At 53.6% G+C, this 12811-nt stretch overlaps 7 protein-coding genes across 7 annotated transcripts; 4 read left to right on the forward strand and 3 right to left on the reverse strand.

Annotated features, from left to right (window-relative positions):
- Nucleotides 1-345: 345 nt before the first annotated feature.
- On the forward strand, nt 346-2478 carry UBC8 (E2 ubiquitin-conjugating protein UBC8). Its single transcript, XM_076642223.1, has 7 exons — nt 346-482; nt 723-807; nt 1113-1146; nt 1238-1352; nt 1470-1492; nt 1574-1603; nt 1765-2478. The coding sequence occupies exons 1-7, from the start codon at nt 478-480 to the stop codon at nt 2082-2084; spliced, it is 612 nt and encodes a 203-aa protein (XP_076492807.1). The 5' UTR covers nt 346-477; the 3' UTR covers nt 2085-2478.
- Nucleotides 2479-3769, reverse strand: VPS71 (Vps71p). The gene is made up of 5 exons (XM_076642224.1): nt 3726-3769; nt 3499-3641; nt 3159-3347; nt 2757-3082; nt 2479-2626 (listed from the first exon to the last, which is right to left on the reverse strand). The coding sequence occupies exons 1-4, from the start codon at nt 3745-3747 to the stop codon at nt 2906-2908; spliced, it is 531 nt and encodes a 176-aa protein (XP_076492808.1). The 5' UTR covers nt 3748-3769; the 3' UTR covers nt 2479-2626; nt 2757-2905.
- Nucleotides 3770-3896: 127 nt separating this feature from the next.
- On the forward strand, nt 3897-5840 carry BDY24DRAFT_418683 (uncharacterized protein; the record flags this gene model as incomplete). The annotated part of the gene is made up of 8 exons (XM_076643883.1): nt 3897-3949; nt 4051-4151; nt 4231-4844; nt 4929-4941; nt 5142-5265; nt 5343-5413; nt 5496-5546; nt 5671-5840. 8 exons carry the CDS (start codon nt 3897-3899, stop codon nt 5838-5840), a joined length of 1197 nt encoding a protein of 398 aa, XP_076492809.1.
- A 352-nt stretch (nt 5841-6192) lies between these two features.
- Nucleotides 6193-7612, reverse strand: BDY24DRAFT_402524 (uncharacterized protein). The gene is made up of 7 exons (XM_076642225.1): nt 7519-7612; nt 7123-7194; nt 6986-7048; nt 6876-6895; nt 6735-6790; nt 6588-6640; nt 6193-6463 (listed from the first exon to the last, which is right to left on the reverse strand). The coding sequence occupies exons 1-7, from the start codon at nt 7543-7545 to the stop codon at nt 6416-6418; spliced, it is 339 nt and encodes a 112-aa protein (XP_076492810.1). The 5' UTR covers nt 7546-7612; the 3' UTR covers nt 6193-6415.
- BDY24DRAFT_402531 (uncharacterized protein) lies at nt 7613-10363 on the reverse strand. The gene is made up of 11 exons (XM_076642226.1): nt 10041-10363; nt 9851-9945; nt 9708-9755; nt 9490-9575; nt 9239-9406; nt 8997-9147; nt 8854-8919; nt 8632-8744; nt 8513-8557; nt 8264-8427; nt 7613-8078 (listed from the first exon to the last, which is right to left on the reverse strand). Exons 1-11 carry the CDS (start codon nt 10124-10126, stop codon nt 8057-8059), a joined length of 1044 nt encoding a protein of 347 aa, XP_076492811.1. The 5' UTR covers nt 10127-10363; the 3' UTR covers nt 7613-8056.
- A 256-nt stretch (nt 10364-10619) lies between these two features.
- Nucleotides 10620-11171, forward strand: BDY24DRAFT_418686 (uncharacterized protein; the record flags this gene model as incomplete). The annotated part of the gene is made up of 3 exons (XM_076643884.1): nt 10620-10733; nt 10814-10946; nt 11023-11171. 3 exons carry the CDS (start codon nt 10620-10622, stop codon nt 11169-11171), a joined length of 396 nt encoding a protein of 131 aa, XP_076492812.1.
- Nucleotides 11172-11405: 234 nt separating this feature from the next.
- BDY24DRAFT_402533 (uncharacterized protein) lies at nt 11406-12809 on the forward strand. The gene is made up of 5 exons (XM_076642227.1): nt 11406-11506; nt 11659-11811; nt 11962-12021; nt 12124-12492; nt 12604-12809. The coding sequence occupies exons 1-5, from the start codon at nt 11456-11458 to the stop codon at nt 12748-12750; spliced, it is 780 nt and encodes a 259-aa protein (XP_076492813.1). The 5' UTR covers nt 11406-11455; the 3' UTR covers nt 12751-12809.
- Nucleotides 12810-12811: the final 2 nt, after the last annotated feature.

The following is a 12811-nucleotide window of genomic DNA, read 5'->3' on the forward strand; positions in this document are numbered from 1 at the left end:
AGACGCGACTTTTTTCCGAGATAGAGTTTCGGGACAGCGAGAGCGTTCATTGAGGTTTCAACTTGGCTGTCCAGCTCGAAGTGGTCTCTAGAAAATTCTCCGAGAAGAAGGGAGGGAAGAGGGGTCAGGCGCTGATGAGCTCGAACGACGAACGAGATCGTCCTCTTTCTCTCCTACTTCTCTCAATTTCCTGCTTGAAATTCAGCTCACGGGCAAACGTCTAGACCCTTTAGAGTTCAATGAAGATTTCCATGCTTCCAAAATCTAGAAAGCGGAGGCAATTTCGTCACGTTTGAGGCCGCTTGACCCCGAGACCCCCTTCAGCTCCTCCTTCCCACCCAACGCCCACCATCGACCCTCCCTCCCACAACATTCTCTCTACTGCCTTGCCTTCTCAGCCCAAACCCCCAACAGCGACCTCCTCCCCTCTCCACTCTCCGTTCAACCATTAGCCCTCCACCCAGCAAGAAGAGGAAGATGAGGTACGTTCAGTTGAATCCAACCAGTCGGGGATGAGCTCGCTCCTCGCTCCCTTCTTCCCTCCTTCTATATATTCCCATGCTGACTTTCTCTCTCTCTCTCTCTCTCTCTCTCTCTCGTCTTCTTCTACTTTCTGCCATGCTTCCCTCTCGCCGCTCGCCCTTCCTCTCGCTCTCGCCGCTCTCCAACGATCTCCTCCCTCCCCTCGGATGACTCGTTGCTCTCTCGTCTCTCTGTTCCAGCTCTCCTAAACGACGGATCGAAACGGACGTTATGAAGTTGCTCATGAGCGATTACGAGGTCACTCTCGTAAACGATAACATGCAGGTAAGTTGCTGTCAAGCGTTTTGGGCGGTGGCCAGGAGGAGAGGAGGGAAGAGGAGGGATCAAGGAGGAGGGAGATAAGGGGGACGAGCAGGTCTCAGAGTGGGCGAGGGCTGAGAGGCAGCAGTCGAGGGCCATTCTTTCTTCGTCCTCGTAGGCGGTTGTCGTGCTGTCTCTAGGGTCGAAGGAGGAGAAATTTTCCTTCGTCTGCCATCACGACGATTCGAAGGGCCTTCCAACTCAAGCGAGTGAGCTTTGAAGCTGACCTCGTCCCTCCCTCCTCTCCTCTTTCGCCTCCCTCTTTCCAGGAATTCTTCGTTCGATTTCACGGACCAGTAGACAGTGGGTCTTCCTCTCTTACCTTCTCCATCGTCTCCTCGTTCAATTGACCAACTCCAAAGCTCATCCTCATCCCTCCTTTCTCCTCCTCCAGCTCCCTTCGAAACAGGCATCTGGAAAGTCCACGTCGAACTTCCGAACCAGTACCCTTACAAGTCTCCTTCCATCGGGTTCATGAACAAGATCTTCCATCCTAATATCGACGAGACGTGAGTCCATCCAGGTCTGTTTTCGGGCGAGGGAGAAGAGGGAAGTGATGAGGGAAGGAGAGCTCGAGCTGACGCCTTCTCGCTCGTTCTCGTTTCGTTTCGGTTTCGGTTGATCAGGAGTGGTTCAGTGTGCTTGGATGGTGAGTAGACTTTTAGAACCGAATATCGATGCTGGAAGAAAGGAAGAGAGGCTGATACTTTGCTTCACTTCGTTTCCAAAGTCATCAACCAAACCTGGTCGCCGATGTTCGGTTCGTCGCCTCTACCCTTCTTTCTTCTCTTCTTCCCAACCTCGAACGCCCGGCTGACCCTTCTTTACTACCGCCTTCCACTCACCCCTTTGCTCATTCCCCGCTTTTCCCACTCTCTCCTGCCCTGCCTCGCCCACCGTTCCCTCCCCTCTCCCCTCCAGACATGCTCAACATCTTCGAAACCTTCCTCCCTCAACTCCTCCGCTACCCCAACCCTTCCGACCCCTTGAACAACGAAGCCGCGACCCTCCTCATGCGAGACCCTCCTTCCTACAACGCCAAAGTCAAGGATTTCGTTCGGAGGTTCGCCACGGCGGAACACGTACCGGATCAAAACGACGACGACGACGAGGAGGAGGACGAGTCGGGGAGTGGGAGCGGAAGTGGGAGCGACGACGGAGGGGAGATGAGTGATATGGGTAGTTTGGGGGATGGAGAGGAGGCCGAAGGGGTGGGGACGAATGGGAGGATGGATCTTTGAGTTTGAGGTTGGACAGACGCGTCGAGGTCGGTTATTTTGGGCTTCATCTCTTTCCCTCTCGCTTTCTTCTCTTTGCCAGCTAGTTCTTCATCTATCTGTACATACAGTACGTGTCGAGTCGCCATCCCCTTGAGCGGTCGATCTGCACCCGCCCTTTCTCCCTTCGTCTCCTCTCCTTTTGCTTCCTTGCTGCTTTCGTCTCGTTTTCTTTCTCTACTTCACGTGTACCTCCTAGCCTCCACTGCATTTCCCCTCTTCTTTCTTCCCTCGCTCCTCCGCCTCGACTCGTTCGAGCTCGACGCGGCTCGTTGCCCTTCTTTCGTTTCGGTGTTCGTTTGCTTGTACGATTGATCTTTGCTTTCACGAGCCTCTCTCTCTGCACCCAAGGGAAGTTTCGGTCGAAGATACATAGGTGGTCGTGATATCGTTACTACATAGCTGCGAGAGGAACCTGTCCTCCTTCGAGTCGTTTAAGTCGAACGCGGCGTGCGGCTGTCTTCGTCGAGGTACGGAGGCAGAGGGAAGAGCGATGGTGGTGGGTTCTGAACAGTGAAAGTGGAAGAACGGCGAGTTAGGAACGATCGAACGATGGGGAGAAAAAGGAAGAGGAAGAGGAAAGGAAGGGAAAGAAACAGACGACGCGACGAAAGGAAAGCAGAAAGAAGAGCTCACCTCCTGCGGTCTCCTCAACGATCCCAGCCTAGCCCTCCCAGAGCTTCAAGCGCCTGCCACCTAGTCCCCAGCCCATCCTAACCAAACCTCCCTCCCTTCCCATCTCGAACGAAGCTCCCCAAAGAACTCTCCCCGTTCCCACTCCTCGCTCAACCTCCCCTCCTGTCACACCCACTCTCATCATGCAGTTCCCAGCAACTCTTTGAGCATACCCACTCGCCACACTTTCCACATGCGTACGCTCCCACGTATCCACAGGGCAAGCACAGTTTCCTCGGCGGAGGAACGGGAGGAAGGGCGACGGAGGTGAGGTAGGGGTCGTAGGGCTGGAACGAACGAACGAACGAAGGAGTGAGTAAACGATCTTGAAGAGAGAGAAAGCAGAGAAGGAATAGCACTTACATGCTCATCCAAGAGAGCCGCCAGAGTCTTCCGGTACTGAGGAGTGAGAAGGGTTCGGACTGCCGGCGTGGGTTTCTTGCCTGAGGAGCGATGTCGAGAGGGAGCAGCAGAGGAAGAGGCGGTGACGGGGAGAGGGATGTCGTCGTGAATGGAGGATTGAATGGTGGAAGGGTCGGTGTAGTTGGTTCGCTATAGCCGTGGATGAGACGAGGGAGGGAGGAAGGGGAGGAGAAGGAGACGGAGAAGAGGTGGTGAGCTCGAGCTCGTTTTCTTCCTTCCCTTCCTTCCCTTCTTGCTCCCAAACGACTCTTCTCGTGAAGAGAAAAGAGAGCGGACTCACCTCGAGATCATCCAGTTTCCTTTTCAGTCTCTTTTTCCCTGCTTCTATGCCTCCTTTGGACGAAGCTCTGGCTGCTGAGAGCTCGACTCCAGAGAAGATGGAGGCGTTGAGCTGGGCCGCTGAGACGGCCGCTTGTCGGACGGCTGCAAGGGAAAAAAAGGAAGAAGCGAAAGCAGGGGAGAGTGGTTAGTGGGTGTTGGGGAAGAGAGGAAGAGGGAGAAACTCACGTTGAGAACGAGCTGATTTCATGGTTGGCGTTTGGGAGGAAAAGAGAGGAGAGGGAGAGCGTTCGAAGAGAGTTGACCAAGAACGCTCATCATCGACTCCTTGCTCTTTTTTCCTCGCTTCTCCTCTCTCTACCTCCTCTCTCCCTCGTCAAGACCCCCTCTCTCCCAGCAATGTGCAGAAACCAGAAAGTAGCGAACATCCTCGTGGCGGAAGCGGAGCTCAGGTGCGTTTCTCTCGTCGTGTGCTCCTTCCCTCCTTCCCTGTTCTCTCTCGTTTCGCTGACTCTCTCTTTTTTTTTGCTTCTTCTTTCTCGTGGATTCTCAGTGATATGAAGTACAAGCATGCGGCTGCTATCGTTCAAGGAGGAAAGATCATCTCCGTTGGACACAACCAAACCAGGACCTTCTTCCAGGCTCGACCTCACCGTTCGTTCCTCCTTCCCTCCTTCTCTCCTTGTGCTCTTTCTCGTCCTGACCTCCTCTCCGCCCTCCTTTCTCTCCTCAGACTCGATGCACGCCGAAATGTCTGCCATCTCGCGAGCTCACTCCTCCTACTCCTCCAACAAACGGTCCTCGTTCGGTCGAGGAATGTCGTACAAGTCCGGTCCTCCTCTCAACCTTCACATCCCAGGAGCTTCCTCCCTCACTATCTCCCTCGCCAACACCAACTCCTCCAACCCTTCCACCGCGGGAGCTCAACCGTTCCTCAAGGGTCCTCCTCCTTCGTCGAACTCGTCGTCGTCGTCGTCGTCGTTCGCTCAGCAGCCCGCCTTCCTCCTCAACCGAACCAAAATCACCAACGGCCAGCAGGATCGATCTTCGTTGGCTGGCGGGCCACAGTACTGGGTTTCACCAGGCACCGCTTCCACTCGAAGAGCAACATCACGAAGATCACGTTCACGAGGGGCAGCAGCAGCAGCAGCAGAAACATCCTCTTTCGTCGTCGTCGAGGAAAGGAGGCTCAGCCAGGTCGTCGAGCTCGCCGAGCAGGAGGTCGTCGTCTCCGGAAACAACCTCAGCAGCTTCCCCAGGAATAGCAACGGCTCGGCTGGAAATGGATCCTGCGATGGAGGTGCTGCTGAGCGAGATGCGCTCGCTTACAAGTCGATGCAATTCAAGGTGAGCGAGCTCTGACGCTTTTCGTTCGACTCCCTCGTTCGAGCTCGAGCTGACCTTTTTCTTCCTTCTTCTCGTGTTTCTCAGTTATGTGGCTCCAGTATGTCCTCGTTCTCTTCCAGGTCATTCTCCCACGAGGCTCAATTGACCTTCTCGTCTTCTTCTCACAGCTGAATCCAAGGAAGAAGGGAAAGAAGGCAGGTGGTAAAGGTCCGTCTCTCTCTCCTCCCTTCCTTCTCGTCTCGTTCCTCTCTCCCTCGAACTCACCTCCTGTCCACCTTCTTTTCTTCCTTTTCGTAGGTCGGGACCTAGGATCAGGATCGAAGGCGATGTGGGGGGCGGATCTGTACGTGTGCAGGGTCAAGAAGGACGGAGGGCTCGCGTCGAGCAAGGTCTGTTTTAGATGTTTGGAGTGGTGCATCGAGTGAGTCTTCAGGCCTTATGGCGCGTCTTCCTACATCATCGAACGAGCTGACGTCGTTTCGGTTCGGTTTTCGACAGGGCCGGGATCCGACGCGTGTTCTACACGGACGAGGAGGAGGACGGGTCGATCCAGTGGTATCAGCAGTCGAGTTCGTGTTGCTTTCCCTGATCCTCTCATTCTTCTTTCACCCTCGCTGACCCTTTATCTTCCTCTTCGCTTCGCTTCTACAGCTCTAAGTCTCTACGAAGAAGTCGAACTCAGTCTCGAACACGCTACTCGAGGTGCGTCTCCCTCTCCCTTCCCTCTCTACCCTCTTCCTCCTTCCTTCCCCTCCTTTTTTCCCTCACTCACTTCCCACCCCTCCCTCCCTCTCTCCCTCCCGTCTTCTTTCTCGCCTTTTCTCAGCAGTCTCCGCCTCAGCCTCCTCCTGCTCTTCCTCTCACTCCCACTCGACCTCCTGCTCTTCCTCCAACAAACACTCCTCTTCGTCCAAGAGTTCCCGCAGTGGGAAGGGAGGAAAGGATCAGCATCATCAAGGTGGAAGTGGGGGTGGGAAGGGAAAGGTGAAGGGCTGAGGGTGCGGGTTTGGGTACCATTTCGTTTTCGCTTCTTGCTTTTGTTCGGTTCGTTTTTGGGTTCGTTGCACGCCCTGGTTTTATAGACGGGTTTCTGGTTGTATTCGATTTCGGCTCTTGCTTACTTTTTGGTGTTGCTTCAGGAGCTAAGTTGAAAGATGAGGGAGAGATGAGGGAAGGAAAGAGGTGAGGAGACGAGGACGCGTCGGTGAGATCAAGATTGGACCACGCCCGAGAAGACCTCAGACTGAGATACATAAACGAGGTGCATACATCTCACAGGCTAGGTCTCGATTCCCCAACTCCACCACAAAGATCGATCTTCATCTTTCCGGTGAGTTCGAGGGCTCAGCACGTCGCCTCCTCTCCTTCCCTCGATCCAAATCCGAAAGTGAACGAAAGACGAGGGGGTCATTCTCATCGAGCGTCCAAAGGGGTCGTTAACGGATCAAATCAAAGGAGAAAGAGGTATGGACTGAAGGGAAACTATACAACGGGGGGGGTAAAAAAAAGAGTCGAGAAGGGAAGAGCGACCGAAACGATTCGGACGCGACTTGAGATCGGGAGACGCAGATCTAAGCGGTAGGATCGTTGAGAGTCTGCTTGAGCTCTCCCTTGTCGTGCTAGAGAAGGAGGTGGAAGTTGGTAGGTGTGGAAGGAGCGAGGTCAGTCGAGCAAGAGAGAGAAAGGTAGAGATGGGAGGAACGGAGGAGGTGAAAGGGAGAAGAAGTTGGAGATGGAACGAACCTTAGCCTGACCCTCGACCTGCTGCTGCTTGTCTCCGGTGACGGCTCCGATGACTGAAGGAGAAGCAAAAGAGAAAAGGGCGAGAGGTTCAGCGACAGAGACAAGCGAGACAAGAAGAAAGGAGGGAGGTAGGGATAAAGAACTGACCGTTCTCGACCTTGCCGGAAACCCTGTCGGCGGTTCCCTCAGCGTAGCCCTTAGCTCTGAAGGAGGGGGAAAAAGGGGAAGAGAAGCAAAGTCAGCCAGTGTTCGAGATATCTTCGAGGAGAGGTGAAGAGGAGGACGAACTGAGCGGCCTTGATCTCGGCCTGCAAAGAGGAAGGGAAGAGGGAGAGGTCGGATCAGCTTCTTCGTTTCATCGTTTCGAAGAGTTCTTGAGGGAACTATAAAGAACTCACCTCCCCCTTAGCGTGCTGCTCCTTACCGTCGGTAGTCCAAGCTGATCCGTCGAGGCCGGCAGTCTGTAAGGAAGGGAAGCAGGAAGTCAGTTCCGAAAGGGGAGAAAAGGAGAAGGGTGAAAGGGAGAGAAGCTCACAGAGAGTCCGCTTCCTACCGCCTGTTTCGCGGTCCCGACGACTGAATTGATCTGACCCGTCGTCTGGTTTGCTGTGATATGTACCAGGAAGCGAGATAAAGAGGATTTAGTGGAAAAGAGAGAAGAAAGAGATGGAGAGAGAAAGAAGAGAGGGAGAGAGGGACGGGAAAGGAAGGCGAGCTCACGCTGAGGAGAAGAACACGGCGAGAGATCGAGCGAATCCAGAAGAATGCGACGAGATCGCGGAGAGGACGAGAGAGCACAAGAAGGAAGATATAGAGAGAGGAAGAGGAGGAACGGAGGAGAGGAGCGGTCAGCGTGATGTGGCGAGGAGAAGGAGGAGGAGGGAGATGGGAGAACGGAGATCGTGCGAGTGGCATCTTTGTTCGAACTTACCTCGTTGGTGAGAGAAGAGTCGGACATGTCGTTGAGAGTGAAGAGTGAAAGTTTGGTGGTCTTTGAAGTTGGGTTGGTGAGGTTGAGAGGGATGTTCTAGTTAGGGAGGAAAGGAGAGAAGGGGAAGGAAAATTGGTCGTTCATCGCAGAACGGGCCATGACGACTTCTGTCACATGCATTCAGAACCGCAGCCCCTCAGGAAAATCTTCGGCTATCGTACTTTTCGAAGACGTCACAGTCTTTGTTTCTAGTCCTAGGAGGAGAGGAATTCAGAACGAAGCGAGGAAGCAGAGGATCGAGTCGAAGAAAACCGAAACAAGAAATCAAGAAAACACGAGATGGAGGTCGAGAGATCAAGACGCTAGATTATCAGGTATCGAGAAGCATAGGCGCATGGAAAGGGGTGAGGTATCATTGAGCTAGCTAGAAAATATGAGATACAAGTAAAGTACGAGAAGCAGACACAGAAAGAGAAAGACACAGAGAGAAGAAATCAAGCACGTCCGCGACGAATATCATCAACCCTAAGCTCATCCCTCAGTGAAGTCCGTTGACGTAGCTATATATAAAGGAGGAAAGCAAGATTCGTCAGTACAGGCTTGCACCGGGAAAGGTGAGCTCGAGGAGCGAGGTGGAAGGGCTCGAGGCGACGAAGGTCGACGCGTCTCTCTTCGCCTCTCCTTCCTCCTCCCTTCCTCCAAGCCCTTCGAAGCAATCCCAGAATAATGTAACACGTGTACTCACACAGACTTGAAGCTATCTCGACCGATCCAGCTGTTCCAGAAAGCCTTGACTTTGGGTCCGACCTTCAAGCTCGCTTGGTCGGTAGGTCCTCCAGCTCCATGTCCAGCGATCTGTCGTTCGAGAGCGTCGAGGCCGGCAGAAGTGGGTCCTCCTTGGGAGAGGAACTGAAAGAGAAGAAAGGCGAGATGCGGTCAGCTCCAAGATTGAGATGGCTCGGTTGCGAGAACGACGAGAAGAGACTAGACGTACGACAACTCTGGCGAGCCAAGCGATGAGATGGAGATCTGCAAGAGACTGGAGAAAAAGACGAGAAGAAGGAAAGAGTCAGTAAGAGTCGAAGAGAAAGGAGAGAAGGAAAGGGAACTCACGACTTGATCTCCCAAAGCGTAAACCCCGACCATTTCCTCCTCCAACGTCTTGAGAACCTCGACGACTCCAACCGACCATGCCTTCTGAGAAGCAGCAAAGAAGACCTTGCGTCCTGTGAAGCCAGAGAAGATACAACGAGTCTCAGTCAGCTTCGGCGCGTCCAGGAAAGAAGGGGGAGATTCCGCTGGAGCTCGACCATCTGGACGTGCGAAAGAACGTACGAGCTTCCGTCTCAGGCCCAGAGGGAGAGTAGTAGATGTCGAACAAGATACTGTTGGCGTCGAGCTCTGTTCGAAGTGGAAGCGAGCGAAGATCAGTCGAGGGCTTTTGAACGAGAGGAAGCAAAACGAGACTCGCAACTCACTCTTCTGCAAGAAGATTCGCCCCTGACTTCCCTCCTCCAACAGATCCGTGAACCTCAAGAGAGCCTCCTGTCTCATCTTGATCCATCGACCAGGGAACCCAGCCTCCTTGAGGACGAGCTCGTGAGAGGTTCGAGCAGAGAGCAGCAAGAACTGGAGGAGAAGAAAGAAACATCAAAATGAGAGTGTTCGTTCAGCCAAAGGCCTCGACCGACTCTTGGCTGAAGGACGAGGGTGAACTCACGTTGGGGTCTGCTGATGAGAGATGCACCGAGAGAGTGAGAGCATCCGAGAGGGTCTTCCCTTCCATCGTCGCTGGAGAGAGGGTAGGAGCAGGACGAGCTTGGGACGAAGGGGAGGCGTGAGAGTTGGATGCCGAGGTTCGAGACGAGTCAAGGAAGGTGAGGATGGACTGTAGAAATACAGAAACCGGAATCAGTTGGGAGTTCGAAGGAAAGATTTCGAGCCAAAAAAAAGAGCAGCAAGGAGACGAACCATGGTGTCCTTGAAGGAGCGGTACCTCGTCTCCATGTCGTCCGAAGTCGTCTCGAGAACTGGAACGACCAAGGTAGGGATCGTGCCTGATGGATATATCCAAAAAAAGCAGCGATACAGGTCAGTCGAGAGGCGAGAAGATTGGAAGGATGGGGAAGACGACGAGGTGGACTCGTTGCTCGACCTCGCTTCGGTTTCGGGCAAGAACGGGGACTGACCATGCTGGTTGATTCGCAAGTAAGAAGGAGAGAAGTTGTCTCCCTTGGCTGTGAAGAAGAGGAGAGGAAGGTGGCTCGGGTCAGAAGGAGAGGGGAGGGGAGGAAGGAAGAGAGGGAAGGGAGGGAGAGATGGTCGAGCTCACAGATGTCCACCTCCTTCAGAATGACATCGCTCTCGTTGTATCCCTTTTCTAGCAGGGCGAGACGAGGAACAGTCGACCAGACCGAGGAAGGGTTCCTGTGAGATGGACAGAGAGCAGAAAGGGGAAAAGTGAGCTCTGAGAACGAAGGGAAGGGCAACGGGAGGAGAGCGGGTGGAGACGTCCGACGAACCAGTAGAGGATGGCTTTGGGGACTTGATGAGGGGGAGGAGTAGGTTGGCTCATTGGAAGATTGTTGTTCTGATGGCTCTGGAGCATAGACTGGTTGTGATGGTGGTCGTCGAGAGAAGAAAGGAAGGGAGGAGAGGGAGAAGGACCTGTTGGGTGGTGGGAAGGGGATGGCTTGGACGCCAGAGAAGAGGACCGAGAACAGCGTTAGATCGAGTCGAATTTGGATCAGGAAAGAGTAGAGATCTCACCTGGGTGGATGGGAGTTGTGAGGGTAGAGGTGGAGAGAAAATAGAAGGAAGGAAGGAAGGGGGTGAAAGTTGGGACTAAAGAGACGTCAACTCGCTCAACTCAAGGTCATGACGTTTGCTCCCTCCCTTCGCGACGACACTCTTCCCTTTTTTTCTTCGTTCAACCAACACGAAAACGTTGAAAAGACCAAGGAGAGAAGGACAGCTCTCAATTTCCTCTTCCTTCAACGACCATCTCTGATCTGGGTGCTTCTTTGTGAGTAGTGGCTTCATCGAAGGAATGAGACGACGCGACTCGACCTCACCTTTTTCATTCTTCTTCTTCCTCGTAGATGTCTGCAACTGCACTTCTTGGCTCTATCGCCTCAGAAGCTGCATCAGCAGTGGATTTCGGACCTCCAGGATCAGTTTTCGAGGCCCAAAACCCTGTCAACATCAGCGCCATCGTTCGTTCGACGCGTCCTCGCTGTTCTCTGCAGGTTTTCACTCTCGAGCAAGCAACTGACGACCTTCTCTCTTTTTTTAGTTCGCCTCGATCTGCACGGTCCTCCTCGCTATCGCCTTGATCGAAGGGTCCTTCAACATCAAGAAAAAGATCAAGCAGAATCGCGAGTTCGAGCTCGCTCAAGTTCAGAATGCAGAATGGAGAGCTAGAATAGGTGAGTTAGGCCGAGCATCCTCTACGAGCTGCGCTGATTCTCTAACCGTGTCCTGTGTGATTTTTGCATTTTGCAGAGCGGGCGATCCCCATGGCGACTCTGCTGCAGCGAGGTCGAAGCGGGCCCGCTTTCTCCTCGAGGGACCTGCTCAGCGACGACTTCTCGGAAGTCAGCTTGGACGAGGACGAGCGGGAGTATGCTGCTAGGTCGATGGAAGAGCGGTGATTTGAGGGTGGCTGGGCAAAGGAAGGAGGAAGAGGACGAGTGGGCTGAGACGCGTCGTCGTCGCGGACGATGAAAATTCGCAGGAGATTCTCGAGACTGCCCAGATATGTGAGAGGAGCACTAGGATCTTCACTAGAACTCTCGAGAGTCAGGACAGAAGAATCTCATCCTGATAAACAAGAGATATAAAACTGAAAGTGACGTCGAGCTCAACAAACCCTTCCCTTTCTTCTCCTCCAACCCCATTCAGCTCTCCCTCTTCTTCTTCACGTTTATCTACTACGATGGGAATCTTCACGACCTCGGACTTGGAACTCGTCGAAGCTACTGCAGCCGTACGTGCTCCTCTGCTTCTCTTGCTCTTGCTGCTCTCGAGAGGGAGAAGGGAAACCCGAGCTCACCATCTTCCTTCCTCCCCCTTTGCTCCCCCCTTCTTCCTTCCCTCTCCCACCTCTCGAATCTCCTCTCTCGCAATTCCCCACCGAAGTCACGAGGATCTAAGAAGGTCGAAACGGTCATCAACGGCCAGCAGAACCCTGTAACCATCACGGTTCGCAATAAAGCTCAGAACGACATTCATCTGGTCAGCGTCGGCGGTTCATTCCACGACCCTGCGAGGAACTGGAAGCTCTTGAGGAATGTGAGGTTTCTTTGACGTATTGGTGTATGCAGGAGCACAGCTCACTCTTTTGGAAGCGTCAGGTCAGTGGAGAATCTGAGGGAACGAAGCTGACCTTTTCCCCTCCGCTCTTCTCTCTGCTCACCTCGCTTCGTCTCTACCGCCTTCAAGACCACTTCCCAGTACTACAAGAACACTAGAATCCCAGCTGCCTCCAATATTTCTTTCCCCGTGTGTATCGTTTCCATCCTAGCGTGAAAAATTCAGCGAAGAAGCCGCGAGCTCACTTTTCTTCGCCTCCCCCAACTCCCTCCCTCACTCCTCGCTCTCCAGTACTCCTTTCATTCTGAATTCCCTCCCACCAACCTAGGACTCACCATCTTCGTCGACCTCACCGCCTCGGACAAGACGCCCTTCCGGTCCATCGCTCTCAACCAAACAGTCCTCGTCCACGAACCTCCGAGCTACGTCTTTAGCGACCCAGGACTCCTCTTCCTCTACGCGTTGCTGGCAGCCATGATGAGCTTCGCGGTTTGGAGCTCGTGGCACGTTTTGGGTCCTAAGATTTTTGGACGTGCTGGAGGTGGAAAGGGGAAAGGGAAAGGAGCGAAGAAGGGAAAGGGAGGGAGCGAGAAGAAGGTCAAGGTCGTCGTACCAGCGAAGTTGACTGGAAACTATCCCGAGAGTGTGAAACCTTACGACGTGAGTGCCCTCTCTGACTGTTTTCGAAGCGAAGGATGTTGAAACGGGCGGGACAGAGAGAACCACGACGCGTGCTGACTTCGACGCGTCTTCTTGGTTCTCTTCTCGCAGGAGGAATGGATCCCCGCTCAACTCCTCAAGCAACGAGTCCCTCGATCAGAAGTACTTAAAGGAGCCAGTATCGTTGAGGATCCCTCCGCTCCTAGTGGTGGGGACGAGGGAGGAGCTCAGAGGAAGAGTTCGGCGTTGAGGACTTGATAGCTTTGCTGTTCGTTTGACCTAAACCTCTTCATCGATTGTCAGGATCTGATGATAACGA

Source organism: Mrakia frigida (genome assembly GCF_051309035.1).
Source record: "Mrakia frigida strain ATCC 22029 unplaced genomic scaffold BDY24scaffold_41, whole genome shotgun sequence".
Classification (NCBI taxonomy): Eukaryota; Fungi; Basidiomycota; class Tremellomycetes; order Cystofilobasidiales; family Mrakiaceae; genus Mrakia; species Mrakia frigida.

Excerpts from the sequence above, each read along its gene's own strand:
- VPS71 (XM_076642224.1), bottom strand. The coding sequence starts at position 3,747 with ATGAAATCAGCTCGTTCTCAAC. Across the intron at positions 3,348-3,498 it reads GGAAACTGGATGATCTCGAG|CGAACCAACTACACCGACCC; the intron begins GTGAGTCCGCTC and ends CCACGGCTATAG. Across the intron at positions 3,083-3,158 it reads CGGCTCTCTTGGATGAGCAT|CCCTACGACCCCTACCTCAC; the intron begins GTAAGTGCTATT and ends CGTTCGTTCCAG.
- BDY24DRAFT_402533 (XM_076642227.1), top strand. The coding sequence starts at position 11,456 with ATGGGAATCTTCACGACCTCGGACTTGGAACTCGTCGAAGCTACTGCA. Across the intron at positions 11,812-11,961 it reads ACTGGAAGCTCTTGAGGAAT|ACCACTTCCCAGTACTACAA; the intron begins GTGAGGTTTCTT and ends ACCGCCTTCAAG. Across the intron at positions 12,022-12,123 it reads CCTCCAATATTTCTTTCCCC|TACTCCTTTCATTCTGAATT; the intron begins GTGTGTATCGTT and ends CTCGCTCTCCAG.
- BDY24DRAFT_402524 (XM_076642225.1), bottom strand. The coding sequence starts at position 7,545 with ATGTCCGACTCTTCTCTCACCAACGAG. Across the intron at positions 7,049-7,122 it reads CGGTAGGAAGCGGACTCTCT|ACTGCCGGCCTCGACGGATC; the intron begins GTGAGCTTCTCT and ends CCTTCCTTACAG. Across the intron at positions 6,641-6,734 it reads TTCCGGCAAGGTCGAGAACG|TCATCGGAGCCGTCACCGGA; the intron begins GTCAGTTCTTTA and ends CTTCTCCTTCAG.
- BDY24DRAFT_402531 (XM_076642226.1), bottom strand. The coding sequence starts at position 10,126 with ATGCTCCAGAGCCATCAGAACAACAATCTTCCAATGAGCCAACCTACT. Across the intron at positions 9,148-9,238 it reads TCTCATCAGCAGACCCCAAC|TTCTTGCTGCTCTCTGCTCG; the intron begins GTGAGTTCACCC and ends CTTCTCCTCCAG. Across the intron at positions 8,079-8,263 it reads CGAGATAGCTTCAAGTCTGT|CTACGTCAACGGACTTCACT; the intron begins GTGAGTACACGT and ends CTTTATATATAG.
- UBC8 (XM_076642223.1), top strand. Across the intron at positions 1,147-1,237 it reads ATTTCACGGACCAGTAGACA|CTCCCTTCGAAACAGGCATC; the intron begins GTGGGTCTTCCT and ends CTCCTCCTCCAG. Across the intron at positions 1,493-1,573 it reads TGGTTCAGTGTGCTTGGATG|TCATCAACCAAACCTGGTCG; the intron begins GTGAGTAGACTT and ends TCGTTTCCAAAG.